Source organism: Colletes latitarsis, chromosome 14 (genome assembly GCF_051014445.1).
Source record: "Colletes latitarsis isolate SP2378_abdomen chromosome 14, iyColLati1, whole genome shotgun sequence".
Lineage (NCBI taxonomy): Eukaryota > Metazoa > Arthropoda > Insecta > Hymenoptera > Colletidae > Colletes > Colletes latitarsis.
Window position 1 is genome coordinate 20,912,809 of NC_135147.1, and position 20,367 is coordinate 20,933,175.

General features: G+C 37.7%; 3 protein-coding genes across 4 annotated transcripts; all 3 read right to left on the minus strand.

Annotated features, from left to right (window-relative positions):
• Positions 1–7,349: 7,349 nt before the first annotated feature.
• Csp4 (chemosensory protein 4) lies at positions 7,350–9,612 on the minus strand. The gene is made up of 2 exons (XM_076781835.1): positions 8,066–9,612; positions 7,350–7,755 (listed from the first exon to the last, which is right to left on the minus strand). The coding sequence occupies exons 1-2, from the start codon at positions 8,340–8,342 to the stop codon at positions 7,559–7,561; spliced, it is 474 nt and encodes a 157-aa protein (XP_076637950.1). The 5' UTR covers positions 8,343–9,612; the 3' UTR covers positions 7,350–7,558.
• A 174-nt stretch (positions 9,613–9,786) lies between these two features.
• On the minus strand, positions 9,787–15,505 carry LOC143350047 (protein sneaky). Its single transcript, XM_076781828.1, has 6 exons — positions 14,989–15,505; positions 13,785–14,000; positions 12,986–13,287; positions 12,317–12,504; positions 11,572–12,098; positions 9,787–10,695 (listed from the first exon to the last, which is right to left on the minus strand). The coding sequence occupies exons 1-6, from the start codon at positions 15,268–15,270 to the stop codon at positions 10,048–10,050; spliced, it is 2,163 nt and encodes a 720-aa protein (XP_076637943.1). The 5' UTR covers positions 15,271–15,505; the 3' UTR covers positions 9,787–10,047.
• A 697-nt stretch (positions 15,506–16,202) lies between these two features.
• Positions 16,203–18,790, minus strand: Csp3 (chemosensory protein 3). 2 transcript variants are annotated; one of them, XM_076781836.1, is made up of 3 exons: positions 18,638–18,790; positions 18,094–18,294; positions 16,203–16,668 (listed from the first exon to the last, which is right to left on the minus strand). In XM_076781836.1, exons 2-3 carry the CDS (start codon positions 18,290–18,292, stop codon positions 16,472–16,474), a joined length of 396 nt encoding a protein of 131 aa, XP_076637951.1. In that variant the 5' UTR covers positions 18,293–18,294; positions 18,638–18,790; the 3' UTR covers positions 16,203–16,471. The 2 variants fall into 2 exon arrangements, with proteins under 2 accessions (XP_076637951.1, XP_076637952.1); XM_076781837.1 differs by having other exon boundaries at positions 18,094–18,297; positions 18,638–18,774.
• Positions 18,791–20,367: the final 1,577 nt, after the last annotated feature.

Genomic DNA, 20,367 nt, shown 5'->3' on the forward strand with positions numbered 1-20,367 from the left:
GTTCGAGCTGCCATTTTTCTCCGCGCCACGGGGCCCTAGAAAAATCCCCTCGACCGGATCAATATCGGGCGTCGAAAAATCGCGTAACAGCAGAGGCCGTCCACGCGGCGTATAATGCCACGGGAGACAGTCGACCGGCCACCTAATGCTAATGCAACTACCATTAGCAAGTAGTGAATCGAATGTAAAGTCGGACGTAAGGTGGGACCACACAGGTCGAGCGCGGAGGGTTATACGGGGCCAGCAGATGCAGTGCCCCATAAACAGCGGGGCGGGACCACCCAACGCGCTTGTTCCTTCGTTTCGTTCCTTCGTCTGTTTCCTTAATAACCACGATAGCCTGTGTTCCTGCACGAGAAGGTGTATCCGGTGGATCGTGCGTACGTACACTCGCCACGGACGATTCCGACCGTACTACCACCGCCGCGACGGGAACACTTGGGGTAAACAAAACCACGTGACTGTACGGGGACCGTACGGGGCCCACACTGCGACGAAATCGTCCACGAATCGGGAGAAAAAATAAAAGTTGCACGAATTTATGGGCGCGTTTTATTGGGTCTTCACATCTTGTCAAACGAGATACCAGATGGATAGTTTGGTTTGTTTGCCGTTTCCATTCAGCTTGAATGCATATTTTTAGCTCTATGTTGCAAGGGTGTCCACCATTTTAAAAATTATTGAGGTTTCACTGCACAATGTATTTTTTTAATTATATATGTTTCATTTTCAACAAGTAATGTGAAAACTAATTAACTACCAAGCTTGTTACGTTACAGACTGATCTATGATCAATAGGTGATCCAGCAGATAGCAGTCGATACTCTATTTTATCGACAGAGTGAGATTTACTATTATGTTTTGTCTCGTCACTCCTGACAAAAATATTAATAGACTTTGAAAGAAGATGTCTCGGTTTGAAATTAGACGTAACGAACCTTTCTGCAGACAATGTTGCTTGTTTTTCTTAATGGGAGATTAACAGGCCGATCTTGTGTCAATTTCTCGAGTAATCAATTGTATGAGTTATTGGAAGAAGTTCCATTAGCTGTTGTATGTCATTCGTGATTTATGTATGACGGTGCACCGCCCCATTTCAGCCGAGTAGCCAGACGGTTCTGGAACGAACGATTTACTAACAGATGGGTAGGTCCTGCGGAACCTACCGGCCTCTGCTCGTTCCACGGATTTAAATCCGCTGGATTTTTATTTTTGGGACCACTCGAAAACATTTGTTTATTCAACGCCCGTCGCCGGTGTTGAGATATTTCAGCAACGCGCGCGAGACGACTGCTAACGAATTCGACAAAATATCTGGCGTGTTTGAAAGATTGAGAAACTCCGTTTACAAGACCTCCGGAGGCTCGTATTTGGACCGAAGGTGGCCATTTACAGCGCTTCCTTCAAAGGTAAGCAGCTGGTACCATGCGGCCCAAATAAAGAGTTACAAACTGTTTTCGTGGAAATCGACCGAAATATTAACTTCATTTTTGTTTGTAATTAAACCTCCTAGATTTTCAAGATGGTCATATTGTTATTCGTACAGCTTTCACTAAACTGAATAATATTTGAACAATTTTTTTTTATTGTTCTACAAGTTTTTTACTGCATGTTTGTAAATAAAATTATCAAGTTTGAATCGATTTTAATCTCTTCAGGACAAAATTATTTTCTTCTTAATAAACAAAAGTTCAAATTGACGTTCACCCACGACGTTCAGTTTTCTGACAATGAACATTCATTCATAACTCTAGAGTTTATTATTATGACATAATATTCACAATAACTTGAATAGTAGACGTATGGGTCAGTACACTCGAAGTGGTTAATTTTTAAAATAGTTTGAGTAAATGCTATTCGACTTGATAAGATTTGAATAATACCATCTTCCATTTTAAAAAATTTAGAAAAGCCCTTAAAAGTATCTATTACACATGAAAGGGTTAATTGACAAACTTGTACTTACAATTCTCGCTTCTCTTGTTCGTAGTCGAAAATTGGGCAGAAAACTCGTTCCATCCAGGAGTGGCCTCTCCCTAAAAAAAAGGTTAAATCGTTAGAAAAAAATATGAGAAATCTCCAGAGCGTAATGTAAAAATAGAAGTTTTAATCTGCAATAAAAGGATGAAGAACGTGTACTTTCGCAAATCAGATGAAATTAATCGAAGGAATGCCAGAAACTCGCGACGGTCGACAGTAATTTATAACGAGCTTTTAAACGTCAAACAAGACGTAAGTAGATACCTCGCGATTTCTGTATTTGTATAATTTCGTTCAGGGTTCGCATGACATTTGGTGATTGACATACTCAAAGGTTCTCTCGGCTAACAGCTCGCGTATATAGACGTGTACGAGCAACGGAACCGTAGGAGCAACATTTTTTTATGGTTGCTCGTTCCAGAGATAAAAAGTATCATTTTATGTATCCCAGTTGTACCGTGTCAGACATTAATTATGGACGCGGTCGAACTACGTGTGGGAACATTCGAAACTGGCTACCTGTCTTCAGCCACGGACACGTGTGCACTTTCTCACAGGCCGCCTCGTATCATACTGCGTCAGATTGACTTTCGAGAAGAGATAATGACAGTCGGAGGAGCTACTTTAACGGAGTAACGATCCCTGTTCGTCTGTATTTTACCTATCGAGACCGAAGACAGCGTTCACCACGGTTTACATCAAAGCTACGCCATCAGCGACCGAACTATGCCACCGTGAAATGGGATTAGCCAGTTATCACGGTCCATGGTAAGCTTTATTTCGTGCAAAACACACCTATGTATATTCCTTTCAGTCGTTTATCTACTCAGATATGCAGGGTGTGCAGTAAAGTATTTCTATATTTCAGTAGTTATCATTTGACACTTTACATTTGCACAAATGTATCTGATACTTCACGAATATATCGATTTCCATTCGATACTAGCATTTCGTTACATAGCTATTGAAAGGTAGAGAAAGGGTCCTTTCGTTTGCAGTGGTCACTAATTTTCAACCAGAGTATGTAGTAACAAAGAAAAAGTAAATTTTGTAAGTACACAATGCACGTAAAAATAATACATTGAAAGAAATAACATAAGACTTCTTTGATAGGATATTATAACAAAATGTCTAAAATAAATCGATGTGAAGAATTATAGACATGTGTATGTTATTGAAAAATTTAATTTAAAGAATAATGAACTCACTGTGAAATATATAGTTTTCAAGCCCAATATTTTGTCGTCTTATATGCGAATATTAACACTAGAATTACCAACAATTATAGATACTTCAAGAAATATATAATGCAATGGGAAATAAATGTTTATTCTGTTATAGAAAACCATGATAAATTTGCAAAAATCCAGTCGAGTTTTGTAACAATTTTCATTAGTTTTTTTATTAGATTTCAACGAATATCTATTGCCCCTTTGGAACGTCAAATAAAAATAGTGATAATCGAAAGAGAAATTTGAGTTCCATGGTAGTTAATTAGAAAAAGTGGAGAACAGAAAGAATTTACATAACAGTAAAAGAGCAGCAGAAAAAGGGACAACGCGAAGAGATTAATCATGGAAATTCGAAACGATGGGAATGATCGTGTGTGGTCGGACGTATAACCGGAAATATCTAAAACGATATGTCGACACTCGCGAAAACGTAACCCGATCGCGACCGGGTATCGCGTTGTAAATTCTAAACTGTACGCTGGATAAGATTTGTATTATTAATGTTTTTTTATCCGAAACGCGGGAGTGATCAATGTTGGCTCACCGAGACCAGTAAGTGTTTCGTTATCAGAAAACTGCCTATCGCTAAGGCGATAAAAACGAAACATTGAAAATACATTATGCGAACGTCGTTGAGGCAAATACGGTGGATCGTTAAAATGTTTGTGCAAAAAAAAAGAAAAGAATAAGAGAACTCGGTGTCTGTTCCTTTATTTGGTTCCCTTGGCAAACATTCATCTCGACGCGAGGTATTGAAACCATCTTTGCCTGAAAATATTACTTTGTCCCGAATCTTCGTTAATATATTCTCGCGAGGAACTTAATCGTCTTATTTTAGGTCCTTTGCTGATATATGATTCGTTTCTCGGAACTCTGACGTGAAAATTACCTTTTTTTGTCCCACGAGTTTCGGAGCAGAGCCACTTGGTCTTTTTATTTCCCGAACAACGGACGTCTCTTTCTGATGAGTTAGGTCCTTTTGATGATCTGTGTGGTCCCCTTATATAACTTAGATTTCGATTACTTATAATACAATGAAATTCATTGGTAAATATAACCAGTGTAACGTAGGTTTCGAATCTCCGATTTAAGGCGAGTATTTTCTCCAATTCTGTTTTCTTGCAAAAAACAATACATTTTCTTTACACATTTTCTAAATAAAATTTTCGCCCACGTCGCACTTGACGTACTTGCACGATGAAACGTTCATCGCAGGGGGATTACGGATTAGGCCGTTCACGAAATATGATTTATGCCGGCTTAATAGTTTCACAGCTTACGCCTACGGGGCCCCCTTAATCCTGTTTATTAACGTAAAGACGTTTCACGATGACGGGTCTATCCACGTGGAATTCAGGTATCGTACATCGATGGGGCCACGTCGGCGATAAAGTGTCCCGAGTGGTTCGTAAAAATCGCCGCTTTCACTCGAAAACGCGTTTTCCTGTTTACTCCGGAACTCCCGTGAGTACATACCCATTAACCCTTTCGCTCTTGGCGCGTTAAATTTAGCACATTGAATTTCACGTGCTTCGAAAACTGAGTGGGGAGGCAATTTCACCTGTTGATTCGTGTTCCCCAACAGTTAACTTCATTAACCTGAATCCCGTCGAAATTACATATAAAATTTGATTTGTTACAGTCTCTGTAAACGATGGCGAACGCAAGGGAAGCTAACAGGGGTTTCAATCCTCCTACTGAATTATTTATTCACTGACACGTGATGAACAGTAATAGAAATTTTAATACTTCTATCTTCCCCTGTTCGAGCTCTTTTATTTATCATCAAAGTCGATCTTTCAAATCGTTAAAAATTAGTCTTGTCAGAGTGTAAAAAATTGCAAAACCAAATGGATCAAGAGAAGAACTCGAATTCCAGATTGAAAGATTTGAAATAATCTGATTGCTCGTTTGCCAAAAATCAAATTTTCGGTGTTAGGAGGGAAGATTGGGAAAGGGTTGACCAGTTGGTCGATCTAAGGTTCGACTCTATCATATCGCAATATTTCGAACGTCTGCACACAGGGTCCTTTGTTTCTAGTCACGCGCGTCTGTTACACGCTGCCCAAACTGCTTTTTTCCCCCCTCTTTGGAAATCTCGGTCTTCTAGGAAACCACCAAAGGATTGTCCTAGGGATCTGACCACCCACGTGGACTCTTGGCTTTACAGCTCCCCCGAATGTCCGGATACAGGATATTTTCGGTAACCTTAAACCGCGAAATGTAGCACAAGATTATGCAGCCGTATCCTTCTTTTCCTTCGCGACGGGGTAAACGGTAGCACCAGGAAGCGCTTTGGGATTACCGACCTTGACGTAGGAGGTCCAGGAACGCGAAGAATCTCTTCGTGAAACGGAATCATTTTTCTACGTAACGTTGCAATGATTATTGCGTTGTTCAATGAACAAAAATATTGTTACTGTTTCTGTCGTATAATACGATCGCGTATAAATCGGAAAAGAAGGACGATGTTTTATTAAATTTTGTTTTAAAATACCGTCCAACGACCTTGAATAATGTGTAATAATTAGTAATAATAAAAAACGTACATAGGAGGATTCTAACTTTTACTTTTTATAAACTCGTACTTGTTGGCCTTGAAATGACCTTGAATAACAAAATTATATTTATATGGGAAAAAACAAAGTTAAAATTAACGTATACAATTTACGCGTTTCAGCGAAATATGTTATGTTATATTTGAGAAGGTATTGAAAATGGATGTGGAACAGTTTGTTTATATATTTTGTTTCAGAAAGTATAGAAGGATCGAGCCTGTTTTTTTCTTAAAGTTGAGATTTGAAAGTATTTTTTAAAACGTTATAGCCGACGAGTTTTAAACGAAACTACTTTTGACTTTAATTTTTATTTATTCAACTGTTATTTATTGCGTTCGATTGCACCCGCTATTGCGAAGCGTGACCTATCGTTCAACGAAGGTAGCTGCATACTCAATCATCGGTAAAGAAGAATGCACGATACACTTTCAAGGTGGATTGTTTAAACTTTAAATTGTTTTAATATTCAATAAGAAGTTTCCGGAGATTTCTCGAGTTATATCATTTTTCATCGTTACGTAAATTCGAAATTTTTACTTAAAAGAAGATAAAACTGGACATAAAGTCATGGTGCATTAAAATTTACTAATCATACAATATTGAAATTATTCCCCCCAATAAACATTTACTCGATCATTTAAGCTATCGTCGAAAAAACATCGATGACTGAATTATTAACAAATTTAAAGTCGTGCTCAAAAGTATATTTTTACACATTTAATCCCTCCCAAAGCTTTCTGGATCCGCCTCCATATTAAATTTATAACCCTGAGAGACCCAAGATAATTTTTCGATGAAAATCGCCTTTCGATAGTTCTGAATTTGCTCGAATTATCTTCCGTGACATTGTTCTCTCGGACAATTCTTTTCATTCAATTTGGTTCCGCGATTTTCTTTCAACTTCTCGCCCGACGTGCGTCAGTAACAAAATAGGAAAAATGGTGCGTGTAATTCGATTGATTGCTATTATTACGGCGACAGGCGTGCAATTGATTGTAAATTGCAGGCCGGTGCCGTCGCGTCTGCGGGATTATTAGCCGACTTGAGTGTCACGTGAAATTGCGCCTGCCCGTAACAAGTAATTCGATAAGGCATGCACCGGGATTGCAGTTTGTTGCATCGAGTGCACCGCGGCGTGCTAACCTATTCCGCGGGCAGGTTCTTGTGCTCGTTTCCCTTATGTAAAGAGACGTTGTTCCGTGTCAAGGATCGCGTTGAGTAATCGACTTTAAAGGATGACAGGATTTCTCGAGGGACTCGAGTCTACTTATAAGGAACATCGCCTAATCGACACCGATTCTGATGAAACTTGGCGTACAGAGGATCGAAAAATACTATACAGGTATTTCTACTTCTATTCGGGGTAGATTTAATAAGCCAGTTCCCGAAAACTCAACGCTAATTGTAAAAATAACCATTTCTATTCGTTCCCCATTATTTTGTTTCTCCTCCACTTGTACCCCTCTTTTGTATTTTAACATGTAATCGCGTGTAATTGAGACGCGTTATTATTATAGTTTATCGATATATTTATGTTTAAGAAGGGAAAATTACCCTCGAAGATTATGGACGAAATATTTATAATCTGTAAAATTAAGAAAGGTAGAAAAGAAACGTTGGATCGAAATATTCTGATTACACGTAACAGAAATTTTATAAAATCGCCTGAAAATTACAAGCTTCGATTATGCTCACATATTTAAGTTCCTTTCATTGTTAATTCAATCGAATTTTTTTATATTCATACGTGGAATTAAACGCTTACAATGCATCGCAGGTTTCGGAGTTTTAGTCTATTGCTTTTTCTCTTGCTTCTTTTTCGAGATACTTATGTCTGTAAGCTCCCGTTGGATCATACTTTGCCTCGAGAAGACTCCAATCTTCCGATCTGTGATCGATCAAATAGTGGGAGATCTTGTCCGCGATTTCCTTTTGCTTCTCACTACAGGCCGAACAATCGTGTTCCAAGGCGTCAGGAAGATTTTCTGCAAACAAATAAAAATTATAAAACATAAGTTCCACGTACGAGGCATCGATGCTATTAAATTCTTAAAATAATGCGATAAAAGCAAGGAAATTTAATCGTGTTGTCAGCTTTTCATATGCATTTTAATTTCGTTTCTTTGTTCAATTTTAAATTTAAACGAATCGTTTCGTAAAATAATAAGAACTTTTGTATACAATTAGTCTGAATAAATAGCATATTTTCTTTACCATAAATTGGATAATAAATTTATTTAGTATATTGAGTTACACACGAAGAGAGACGATTAAATTAAGAAAATAAGGACCTACTTTTAAGTTCAGCAGCGTCAGGGGTGCAAGCACCGTGATCCAGCAAACAGTTCACGTATCCATTGAGGAGTCTTTCGGTTTGGATCACCGTATCGATGTCGACGTTGTCGTATTTTGTCGTGTACTTGTCCTCGACGCACACGACCACCGAAAACAGGCAGATCGTAGGTACCAAAGCAATCATGACACTCTTCATCCTGCCGCAGAGTTTCGGAACTGGCTTTTTTCGATCACTGAACATCGAGCTCGTTACCCTGGATGTTTTATACTCCTCCATCGTGGCTCGTTAGTCGCACGAAATCGCGATCAATTGCTTGTAACGTCCCGAGGAAATTGTAATATGAACGTAATAAGTTGAAGAAAACAAAATAAAGTGAGCGGATATCATTTTCTTGGACGCAGAAGCCGTGTTATATAAAAGGGCAATCTTCGCGAGTCCGCAGTTCCGATCGATTTAGAATTTACGGACGATCGGTGAGACTTTATCATTTTTTGGTGTTCCAATTTTAAAGAAATTTTATCCCGTTGTGGTTTTTACTTTTAAAAAAGTAATGATTGTTTTTAGAATCTTCCATTGAAATTTTTAAGTCTATGACGCAGTTTAATTCATGGGAATGCAACGACAAAGACGAAGAAGTTTCGATCTGCTGCATTAGCTTAGGAAAATTTCCAACAAAATTGTTCAATTAACGTAGCAGTCCTTGCAATTGTATTCACGATAATGGAGGACAACTTAACTGCACAGAAATGGGAAGTTCAATTTTATTTTATAACACAGTGACGTGTTTGTAAATTTTCAGTGAAACAGATCGATAAAAATCTAATTAATCTTCGTAGTTCATAATTTTGCATTCTGTATTCACGTTCCACGTTTGTCGGTTTGTCAAAGAAGTTCTTTCACGGAAGTAGAAATTGTAATTAATAATTCGTCATCGTTTTCATCCTGTTTTAAGAAAAAAGCTTCATGACTCGAATAAAAATTTCGGCTTCTTTCGTAACTTTCACTCTCTCAGTAATCGTGTACACATTTAGCATCCATAGACGCTATTACGTGAACAGAATTTGTCTTGCGAAATCTCATGTCGTATTCCAACGGAATCGCTGATTTTCCATGAATATTATCCACGTCCTCGAACAGTTACGGAAACTCGATTTGCCCTTGATATGGTAGTTTCCGCGATGGACGCGTTCGAATGCTTAAAAGGAACGCGTGATTCCTCAGGATCGACACGACATTGCAATGCTATAAATGATCCTTCCTCATCGTTGTTTCGTATTCCGTTCAGGCGTCTCAGGCTTCGTAAATTCGACGTGGCAAGTACGCGTTTTAAGTTCTCGTCCCCCGCCTCGTGAAATCCGAGACTTGTCGACTTTACTACGTGAGATTTATACGTAGAGGTGGTCTCGCCGTCTCTGATGATATCGTAGTTTCCCGAAAAATCCACCTAGATCTCAGCTCGAGCCTAGAGCCGTCAGGATTTCGGGCCACGAAACCGATACCACCAGAACTTTTAAGACCTCCATAAAGTTTTCAACTAAATACAACAGAGTATAAAGAAAATCTCCGTTTAAAATCTCTAATAGTTAATATATTCGATTCATTTTTTAGTATTCTCAACAATGTTAGTGGGTTCAAAACGATACGAGGAAAATATACTTCCATAATTATTAACGTTCGATGATTACTAATAGAAATGTACGTTTGAATTATTCAACGAACTAAAGTGGTCGATAAAACTCATTGGAAGGAAACGAATGTAAAAATAAAAATCGTAATAAAAGACGAAATACGAAACATCGAATTAACACGTCCACTGTCCATGCCCAGCATACGGGTCATAGCACTACGCTATTGGATACACCGCTGAGAGAGCGGACAGTGAATGCGTTAAACAAATTTTCTTTTCCAGTTTTCCTCTAGAAACGCTTGGAAAACATGAATATTTGTTTAAATAATGTCCCGTCTCGTTTTCTGGTCAGCGTTAGAAGTCGCTGCGTTGCGTGTCGTATTCTTCGGAGTCGGTTTCCGGTAAATCGGCGCAAGCGTAACAGATTTTCCCAACGTCCCTCCAACACTCGCTGCAGTGGACGAATGGACAACCTGGCGTGTTGCATCGTCGATGATTAGGTCCTTTTCTGGGCTCCACATCGCCGCAAATCAGACACTTCTCCCTTGCACACGCGAAAAACTTCAACCATCCGAATCGTCGCGGCCATTTCAGCCTCAGAGACATCCAGAAGTCGACCTCGTGCTCCAAACGTCGCGTCCTCACCAGACTCTTCACCTTCGCTTTCATGAACTTCGCGAAACCGATCCTCCGTCGTAAACTCTCGTTGTAGAGATAGAGGACGCGTCTCTTCTCCCTCTTTCGATAGAAGAACGAGCAGATGCCTCGACGCGTCCTCTGCGTGTAAACGGACGCGACGATCAGCAAGAAGATCCCGAGGAACGTACCGTAAATCTGAAGTAGCACGTAACCGGGCAGTTTTATCGGTCTAGGTAGACAAGCTCTGTTCGAGGTGACGGTCTTCACGTGCTTTTTCACGTTGAAGCCGTGCACGGCGCTTCTGATCAACGACGCTATCACTCCTGTGCCGCGGATTTCCAACGACAAGTCGTGGTGACCCTCCTGGAAAGACGAAATATCTCGGTTCGAGCACTAAGTAATAATTGCTCACTTTACACCTCTTTTCGCGAGTAGAAATAAAAAAAGTATGTTAGACAAAATTAAAAACAGGTATCGAATGATAATTTTCAAGTGTTCTTTTGTAACTTGAGTCTATCAAATCTTGACGACTCGATGTATTTTTTATACGAGAATGGGGGATAGGAAATTGTTTAACGCTAGCTTTATGGAAGTTGTCAATTTGACGGTCAGATTCCATATTTAAAATTAGGGAAGGTGTACAATTTATGTTAAAATTTGATCGAAGGAATGACATGAATACATATTCTAATTGTGGCGTCATCTTCTGTACTCGCCACCAGAGGGCTATACTCTTGTCTCTCTCGCAAGCGCTTGACTGATCCTTTCGTTTCTATATATATATATTCCTCGACCAACTACTTAATATCCCGATAAAGAGGTTTTTAAAAGTTTTCCCTTCAACACTAACCATGAAATCTAAGAAAAAATACCACACAACAAAGTTACATACAGACACTAATTAAGCATTCTAAATGCAGGTTGTAATAGGGATAAATCCAAGGAACTGCACACACGCCCAAAAGTACCCAATATCCTGTCATTTACGGTAGGGCCTGCTAGAAACCCTTATTGATGAGTCCCCACTAGCAGGCACCATACAAAACTCTCTCCCCTTTCCTTCTCTGCTTTTCTACTATCTTTTTCCTACGCCAGCGAAAAGCAGCGCCACATAATTAAAAGAAAAATCGTATTTTAAGGTCATCTTAAGGTATGAATAAATGCAATCAATGCCTGTAAATTCAGTGTTAAAAATGCTCTGCCAATCGAGGGTTAAAAGCGTTTGAATAAATCTCTTACCTGCGTGTATTCTATATGAGCGTGTCTTCTGATGAGATCCAAAGTCTCGTAAAAAGAACTATCCAAAATTATAAAAATGGTGGCCGTGATTATTTCGAGGAACAACTTGCTCATTTGTCCCGCGGTTTGCAACCCCTCAGCCTTGCCTGGTTTCAAACTGTACGGATCGACGAACTTCTTCCGTTCGATTTTTTTCAATGGCAACAACGTCGAGCTGCCTCGAGCCTTCCTCCTGGCGTCGATCCGCCGGAAGTATGGCGTCACGTAGATGTTGTCGTGCTCGATTTCATCCAAGTATTTGTCGTGGTAGCTCTGAGCGTTCAGAATGATCTTCAGGAACACGAACGACAAACACCTTTTCACTATGACCATCACAGACTCGAAGATCTGTCTTCGTACGGTGAATTCGTGGATCACCATCTTGGCTGCGTAGGCGGAATCCTTGAGATCCATGATCACGGGGGGTCGTTTTACTTTGTACTGCAGTTTCGCGTCCTTTAAACTCCTGCTGAACTCGTCTCTGGTACCTTCGAAGAAGTATCGAACTTCAACCCCCGTTGAACTTCAACACATAAAGGAATTTTCAGGAGAAAGACAAAAGCTAAAAATAAATCGTGGAAATATTTTAACCCTAAAGTGGATTATCTCTGCAAGTTTAAACTAATATGTATTTTATGTAATCCTCCATTAGTTCATTTAAGAGAGTCCACTTAAGGGTTAAGAAAATGTTAATTATTGTACGTACTCTTCAGGGCGGCGTATCCTTTGCCGATACCGTTGTCGACTTTTCCTGCAGGATCACAGACGCTGGATCCGCCTAATGCTTGGGCCAGATTGCAAACGAAAGTCAATTTCATTGGCCAACATAAAAGCCAGCCAATGAACACGGTAACTTTTGCGTAACAGTTGTTGTAAGCGGTGCTGAACATGTCCCTTTGCAAAAGAAAAAATTTATTGGCAAATATAAAAAGTACTGTTCGACTATTGATAGTTCCTAAATTTGATTATAAATTTTCAAAAATTCAGTAAAGTACATTTTTTATAAGTTTTATTAGAAGTTACGAATGAGTCATTTTAACTGTTTTGGTAGTTCTTTGATTTTCTATTAATAGTAACACTCTAAACTAAATAATAGTAAATAATAATAAACTAAATAAACTAGTAAATCTAAACTTACGGGAAAATATAGGTTGATTTTTTGAAGTTGTCTTACTAATTTAGATCGTTGAGAGTTAAAAAGATTGCATATGTTTTCGCATTTACATTTTGGATCATTAGCGATACCTCTTTTAAAAATAATTTTTAAAATAATGATATAATTTAAATAATTTTAAAACATTTTTGTTCGACTTTGTCGTTAACTTGAATTCATAGAATGGCGGAAAATAAATACTTTTGACGTTTTAAATCGTACCTGCACCTGTCCGCGCCTCGACTGAGCTGTTCCTCGCAACGAGCTTCGATCTTCTTCTTGTACTTCGCTTCGTACACGTCTGCCTCCGATTTGGCTTCTTCCAGTTTCTTCTCGTGTTTCTCTTCGATTTCCTTGCTTCTTTTCGTGTCGCCCTGCAATTCGTCCAGATAATCGTTTTCCTCTTTCAATCGCATCATCTCGTTTTCTCCTTCTATTTCTTCGACGATTGGACTCATCAGGTCTCTCACCGAGGACAGTGTATCCTTTATTTCTTCTCCGTTCGTCTTCATGGCGAGAACAGCCTGTCAACGAAAACATAATAATTAGAAAGGATATTAATTTTGTTTTCTAATATCTAGAACGTGATATTCAAAAATAGGGCAGTTATCGATAGTTTAATATAGTGGTTCGATGGAACAGGTAAATGTTACTCAACAGTTTCGAAAATCAATTTAAAATACGATGCCAAGCTTGACATATTGGAGAGATTGATTAACATGTATCGATCGTGTCGTACTTTCTATTTTTCTTATTATACCAAACATGATATTCCAAAATTTCTTAATCGTTGTATCTTGAACGTTTCTAAAAAAAAATTGTAATTTATGAAGATACGTACATCTTCCGTAACTCTATGTTTACATAACTCTTGGAATAACTAGTATTAAAATTTTGAGGTATAATTTTAGAGTATAAAAATAATAGAAAAGGCTTCTGTAAATATTTATCTATGTTTCATTATTGGATATAGAAATATTTTTCTATTGAAATAATTGTGACGAGCGACAGAAAAGGCTACCTGTTGAAACGGTTTGAACATCAAATCGAATCGTGTTTTGGTAAGATTGTACGTCAATTGTGAAGTACAAGCGAACGTTCTCACTACTTCTTTTGCATTGTACACCATATTAAACAACGGTCCAGCGATTACGTATCCCAAAACCAACGCTCTTAACATACTGCGACCCGAACGCCCGACAAACGATGGAATCGTCAACAGGCAAATGCATCTCACCTATTATATAAACAAAAATCACAAATGAAACGCAATGTTTTCTTATTTCACTCTTTAAATATGTAAAGACAGTAACATCTTTTAAGGAAAAGATCCAATTTAGAACGAGTAATTTGTGTGCTCGTAAATTGTGAAAATATTTCAGATTGTAAGTTTTATATGCATTTTATTAAAGAATCTATTATATTTTCACTGTAAATAAAAAACGAATAACAACACATTCGCGTGACTAATGGAGGCATAACGGTTGTACTAACAACGCCTGAAGATACGAAAACTAGAATTCGGTCGAGTTTGTACTAAAATTATACCAGAAACCACGAGACGAGGGACAAAAAAAATGACATAATGTACCAGCAATCATGTACGAACGTTTGTCGCGATAAAAACAAGATTCAAACCTGTCGTCGATCTGTTAGGTTGTCTATCGCTATAAAAAGGAATTTTTACTCGATCTCTGTTACGCGTATCTTTCAGCAAGAAACTCAAGGTGACAGTTTCAATGTAAACAACTAACGTTACCGAGAAAATTAACATTAGTTATTTTCGCTATGTTTTAGCTGGTTCGCGAGATATGCGCTGAAAAACTGAAAAATTATTCTTGTGCATCGATCGAACTTTAATGGGTTCGCTATTAACGCGATTAATTCAGGTATTGTACGTTTTGTAATTAAAAGCATGTCGACTGGTCTGATCTAATACATTTTGTGACCATCTAAAGGAGAAGGCTGACAAAAAATCGCGATAAAAATGTGAGATTTCGTGAATTTGAGAATCCCACCCTTAGAAATTATATATAAATAAATCCAAGAATATCTTAGTGTCTGAATATTTGAATTTAAAAAAATGTGTTGCACTAAACGAAGTACAATAAATTTATTTTAATTTCATTAACTCTTGTCTCAAATGTATTTTTATAGAGTTCAAGATCTCAGACATCGATCGACCCTCGTGAAACGATCTATTCTCGCTTCTTAAAATCACATACCTGAATCGACGAGGCGCATCCGATGGATAGCATCGTGACGACGATGACGGCGAGGCTGAAACTAGTATATTGATCGAACCGAAGGTCGACGATGATAAATTCGTACAAAAAGGTGCTCATTAGAAAGCCCATTAAAAAGCCTACAAAGGCGCGCGTCTTTTTGTGCGTGCCTATCGGATCGTAACAGAGGCTAAACAAGCTTGGAAAATGCCTCGAATAATACTTGAAGAACTGTTTTTTAAATATTTCGACCTGACGTCCGATGCTGGTTGCGTTTTCCATCGTTTCTCTATGAGATCATTGAACTCTAATCGCGATGGTGACGTCTCGTTGGTTGGAAAACAATCCTTGATACTTATTTTTATTCGATATCGACGTAAATTGTCACCCTAATCCCTTTAAACTCGAATCATACTTAATCCTGAAATATTGAGAATTTCTTCTCACAGTTGGTTATGGATCGAGGATAAACAGTGATTAGCTCGATGACAACTTTGACAAAAGACTCGCGTTTACGTTCTTCTTTTCGTCTATTAATACAACTATTTTCGAATATTAATGCATTCACTGTCCGGCCTCTTAGCGGCGTATTCAAAAGCATGGTGCTACGACCTGTATATGAACCATAGACAGTGAACGAAGCATGCTAATTTAATTTAAAGACTTGCGTATTTTTATAAATACACTTTGATAAATGATGATTATTTTCTTTTGACTTCTGGTCGTAACAATGAATTTCATTATGGATTCAGTCTTGGGGCTCAGATATTAAATTTTATTTAAATGAACCGAACGAAGATTCATTAGCCTCGTGGTAGATCCATTCCTGATTTCAAGACTTTCGAAACGACCGTCCACGTATGCAAATAGAATAAACGTAGTCGATTAAAAGAGTCATGCAAAGAGTCTAATAACAGAAAACACGAAAACACTGATAGACCAATCTAGTATCGTTCGATGATAATTTTTGCAAGTCAACACGGAAGACGGGAGAAGTTTTCCGTGTCATTGATAATACCACGTTATCTGCGTCGTTTAGTAATCATGGTTTTAAAATGGAAAATGACACGATGACCGGCTTCGAGCACACCAAACGAATACGAATCGCGCGGTATGATGACCCTTTTCGTTTGTTTATTCTTATGCACGGCGTGCATTTGCATTGTAAAATGAAAGTAAAAGGAGAGTACGGAAGCAGAATATTACGAAGCTCATGAATTTTGCGACGATTTATTGGACAGGCTCGTTTACTGAAACTGTTTATTACAAAGGCGATGTACACGGTCGTCTAGCAAGGTTGTTCGCTGCCATTTTCTACGCGTACGTGCGCGTTATAACTTGTCATTAATCGCCTCGTCGAGTTTCGTGTCGAGTTGCGTGATCAATATGGGCGCGAATAATTATCTGGAAGGATTCAGCTGTTCTAGAGATCACGTCGAAACTATCCAACTCTTAGTGTTTTTATGGCGTTGTACGATCTTGCTCAAACATGGATGCCGTGCTTCTTCGCTTCCGACTCGAATTTAGTCCTGTACTTCTTGTCGGGGTCGTATTTATCCGCCAGCTGGTTCCAGAGGTCTGGTTTATTTTCAACGAGGAACTTCACCACCTTCTTCGTCACGTCCATTTGCTTCTGCGAACATTTGCTGCACTCGGTGGCTAGAGCGTCGGGCAGGATCTCTGAATATTCAAAAGAAAATAATTAGATGGAAGAAAAATTATTGAAGAAATATAGGAACATGTTATACTTCTTTTTAGTCTCCTACCAGATTTCTTCTTATTGTTAGTCTTCTACTTTAGAACCTCGCGAAAATTTTGGGTTTTAAAAACATATTCTTCACACTAGAACTGCTGACAATTATAGTGTATTTATTTGTATCAAAGAAATTAAATGTATTCATTCATTCAATTATAGAAAATGATGATAGATTTTTAAAGATTGCTAATGGGTTATTTTTACTGTTTTGGTAGTTCTGGTTAAAGTATTACATTGATATTTAGCTAAAATAGAGAAATTTATAGAAAATAGGGTCGATTAAATTCGAGAAATTCAATTTGTATTTGTGGGTGTTTCTTCTTTTCGAGATTTCTTTGCAAAAATACTGGAGATCTTATGCAAGATAGTTGCTCAAGCGATTGAAAGCTCAGGACCTCGAGCTACTTTGGTGAGAGGTCGACCTCGAGTACATTTTCGACAGTTTGTCGATTAAGAAAATTCGAAGAAAATAACGAGCAGCGTCGCGTGATCCATTTAAGTGACCTACTAGCCTCGTGGCGGTGTATTTTTAAAAATTTAGACTAAAGTCTTCTTTTCCACTAAAGTTTTGAAGAGCAGGTATCAATGACTGCAGAAAATAGTGCAGTTAACTTTCTTAAATAATTAAATTGTGACTGTAATACGAATATAAGCGCCGCTCTGGAGATTTCGATGCTGGGTTAAGCGTCACTCTGGAGATTTCGATGCTGGGTTAAGCGACGCTCTGGAGATTTCAATGCCGGTTAAGCGCGCTAGCCAAATAATCGCGCAAAAAAATATTATTCAACATTTAAATACACGATTATATTCCCATTAATACCGGACCAACTCGTTTCAAAACATTGAACGCGTATAATTTCCAATTAATAATAAATCATGTTCCCGTCTCTGTTGATTCAACCGATTTGCATTTCGTTCGTAATTTATGACCGCGAATATCTTTCTTAATTATTTGTGTATTGCCAGGGGGTTCGAATAATAATATAAATGACGTTTGAAATATGTTCCAAGCACGGTATTTACATTATTTGTAATTACTATCTTTTGAAATTACGCGCAGAAAGTATTCAAGATTAATATTTCCAAATGGAAACTGGTTGTGTGGCGTGGAAACACCACGTGTTCATTAACGATCTTACCTTTTTCGTTTTTTAATAATTACTCAATTACGTTTCATTCACTTTTCCTTTCTCTTCCAGAGAATGAAGAGTATTTCATATACTTCTACGTTACATATACTTTAGTTCAATTCATTTCTTCATATGTATCTTTAAAACATTTGAAATTTACAAACGAATCTGAAGGTATTTGTTCGGTCGTAGATTCATTAATTTCCATGTTTGACTCACGTTTGAGCTCGCTGCCCTCCGGTGTGCACCTTCCCTGGTCCATCAAGCATTTGAAATAGTTGTGCAACAGTCGATCGTTGTGCAGGATCTGGTCCACGTTGATGTTGTCGAATTTGTTCGTGTATTTCTTGTCTTCGGGACGGGCAGCCACGTAGACGATCGCCGCGAAGGCGAACAAACAGAACACTGCGAGTTTCATGGCTGCGTTTCAAAAGAAAAATTCGAATTAGAACACGATTGAACGCGACGACAAACTGTTGGATGGTTTTCTGTCAAACTTCGATGGTCGACTGAATCTCACGAGAACGCGATTGCGATAATTATACGAGTCGCGACGAACTTGATTCCAAGGCAATCGGGAATCCCGGATCGAAAGAGAAATTCGGTTACGACACGATTGTCCGTTATATTATTGACTCTTTATAGTTGTCGATTACGCGTTCCTCGACTCTATCGTTTATTTATCCCGATGTCCAACGACAAATGGTACAAGAGAACGATTCACGAGAGAACGAACAGTTTGAGGCGTTCGACACTCACTCACCTGAACGTATTAGCTGCGATTAGATGCAATTCTAGAGATGTCCTGTCTCACGGTACTTATATATGCCCAGTCTCCGGTGGTAGTCCAAGGTGGTGGTCGAAGGTGGGAACGAGACGATTCATACGGACGTACCCCACCTGGAAATTTACTCTTTCGTCTTTGTTTTGCGGGGAATTTCGTGGAAAATATTTCAATTCTTTGATCGATGCGACAACGACGCTCATTTTAATGCATTTTTTCCTTCTTCCGGGTGCAAATGTCCGCGCGATTAGTCGTTAATGTGATCGTAGAACGAGATCGTACATGCACCCTCGGAAAAGTACGCGAGACGATCGAGATTGGATCAATAATGTTCAAAAGAATTCATTTCTTTGTGTTGAATTCTCTAAAAATACGAAACACTGCTATTTTGTGGAAAAATAGCAAAAATTTTGATGATACTGTTAAAGAAATAATTGAAAAATTATAGAAAACCGGGAAATCAATATATAGAATTTAAAAAAAACTGATTTATCTGGTGCTTACATCCATCAAAACAGGCTAAATAGAATTTGTTTTTATTGAAAACTATTAGTTTTCTATTCTTCGTTTTGTGACAGGTTTTGTTACATTTTTAATTTGTTTCGAAACTTTCGTTGCACGTAACATCTGAAAAATTAATGAAACAATGAGCAAATACTAATATTATGTAGTGTGATAAACTTATTGATACATTTAAAAAATGAAAAATAAAATTACTAGTCAGTTTTATTTTAGCCTGTACTTGGTCTGGGTATTGTTCTTATTTCGGGGATCTCGTCTGACAACCATAATGACGCAATCTAAGAGAACTGGAAATTATTCATGAGATTATTTCAAAAGACATTCAAACACAAAGTTAGATACAATCACTGGATTAGGAATTTATTACTTCTTCGAATAAAGTAACGTATCTGAAATAAACATTCGAAGAAATATGATCATTTCTTGTTTCAGTTATTATTTTATTCAAATAATACCCAAACCTGATCACAGAAGCAGTCATTTATATGAAAGTTGTCCAACTGTAAAAATACTTGTTATGCAAATTAATTAAATAGAATTATTTCCTTTTATGGAGACAATCATGTTTTGTAGATATTTAAAAATATTATGTTCATTAATTTGACATTCGTTTTTACTTATACAAATTTTTTTCTGCACTCGAAAGATTGTACTTTCCATCTTGCATTCGATAAATATTCGTCATACGTAATAAAACAAATGTTAATTGCTTTTTTGCACGGTAGTACTAAGAAACATTGTTCGTCTTTTTTGACGTATAATGTCGTACGTGGTAACTGACAACTGACTCATGCATATACATAATTTCGCAATTATATTTAAATAAAGTTAAACGATGTCAGTTATAAGAGCAAATTTGTATTCGATAAATTTTGTTTGATTTGCTCTCTGATTTTCTCCAGAATATTCAGAAACCAACGATGTATATTAATATTTAAATAAAAGAATTGTTTAGAGAAATTCTTACTTAAGAAAAATTATATTAAATGAATCGAACGTGAGATATCAAATTATATTCGATATTAACGAGTGGTGAATTTTTTTTATTTACAAAGATATTAGGATTCTATATTCATATCTAAAAGTAAGTAGAAAAAGAAAAATAATGTTTTTACCGAAACAAAGTGGTTCTAAACCTGCTGCATAATGACGAGATTGCGGAAGACAGGTTCTGAAACAATTTATGG

Coding starts and splice junctions, on each gene's coding strand:
- Csp3 (XM_076781836.1), bottom strand. CDS start 18,292: ATGAAACTCGCAGTGTTCTGTTTGTTCGCCTTCGCGGCGATCGTCTAC. Junction 16,669..18,093: donor GGAGGGCAGCGAGCTCAAAC/GTGAGTCAAACA, acceptor TTGAATATTCAG/AGATCCTGCCCGACGCTCTA.
- Csp4 (XM_076781835.1), bottom strand. CDS start 8,342: ATGGAGGAGTATAAAACATCCAGGGTAACGAGCTCGATGTTCAGTGAT. Junction 7,756..8,065: donor TGACGCTGCTGAACTTAAAA/GTAGGTCCTTAT, acceptor ATTTGTTTGCAG/AAAATCTTCCTGACGCCTTG.
- LOC143350047 (XM_076781828.1), bottom strand. CDS start 15,270: ATGGAAAACGCAACCAGCATCGGACGTCAGGTCGAAATATTTAAAAAA. Junction 13,288..13,784: donor TGTTCAAACCGTTTCAACAG/GTAGCCTTTTCT, acceptor TTTCGTTGACAG/GCTGTTCTCGCCATGAAGAC. Junction 10,696..11,571: donor CTCATATAGAATACACGCAG/GTAAGAGATTTA, acceptor TCGTCTTTCCAG/GAGGGTCACCACGACTTGTC.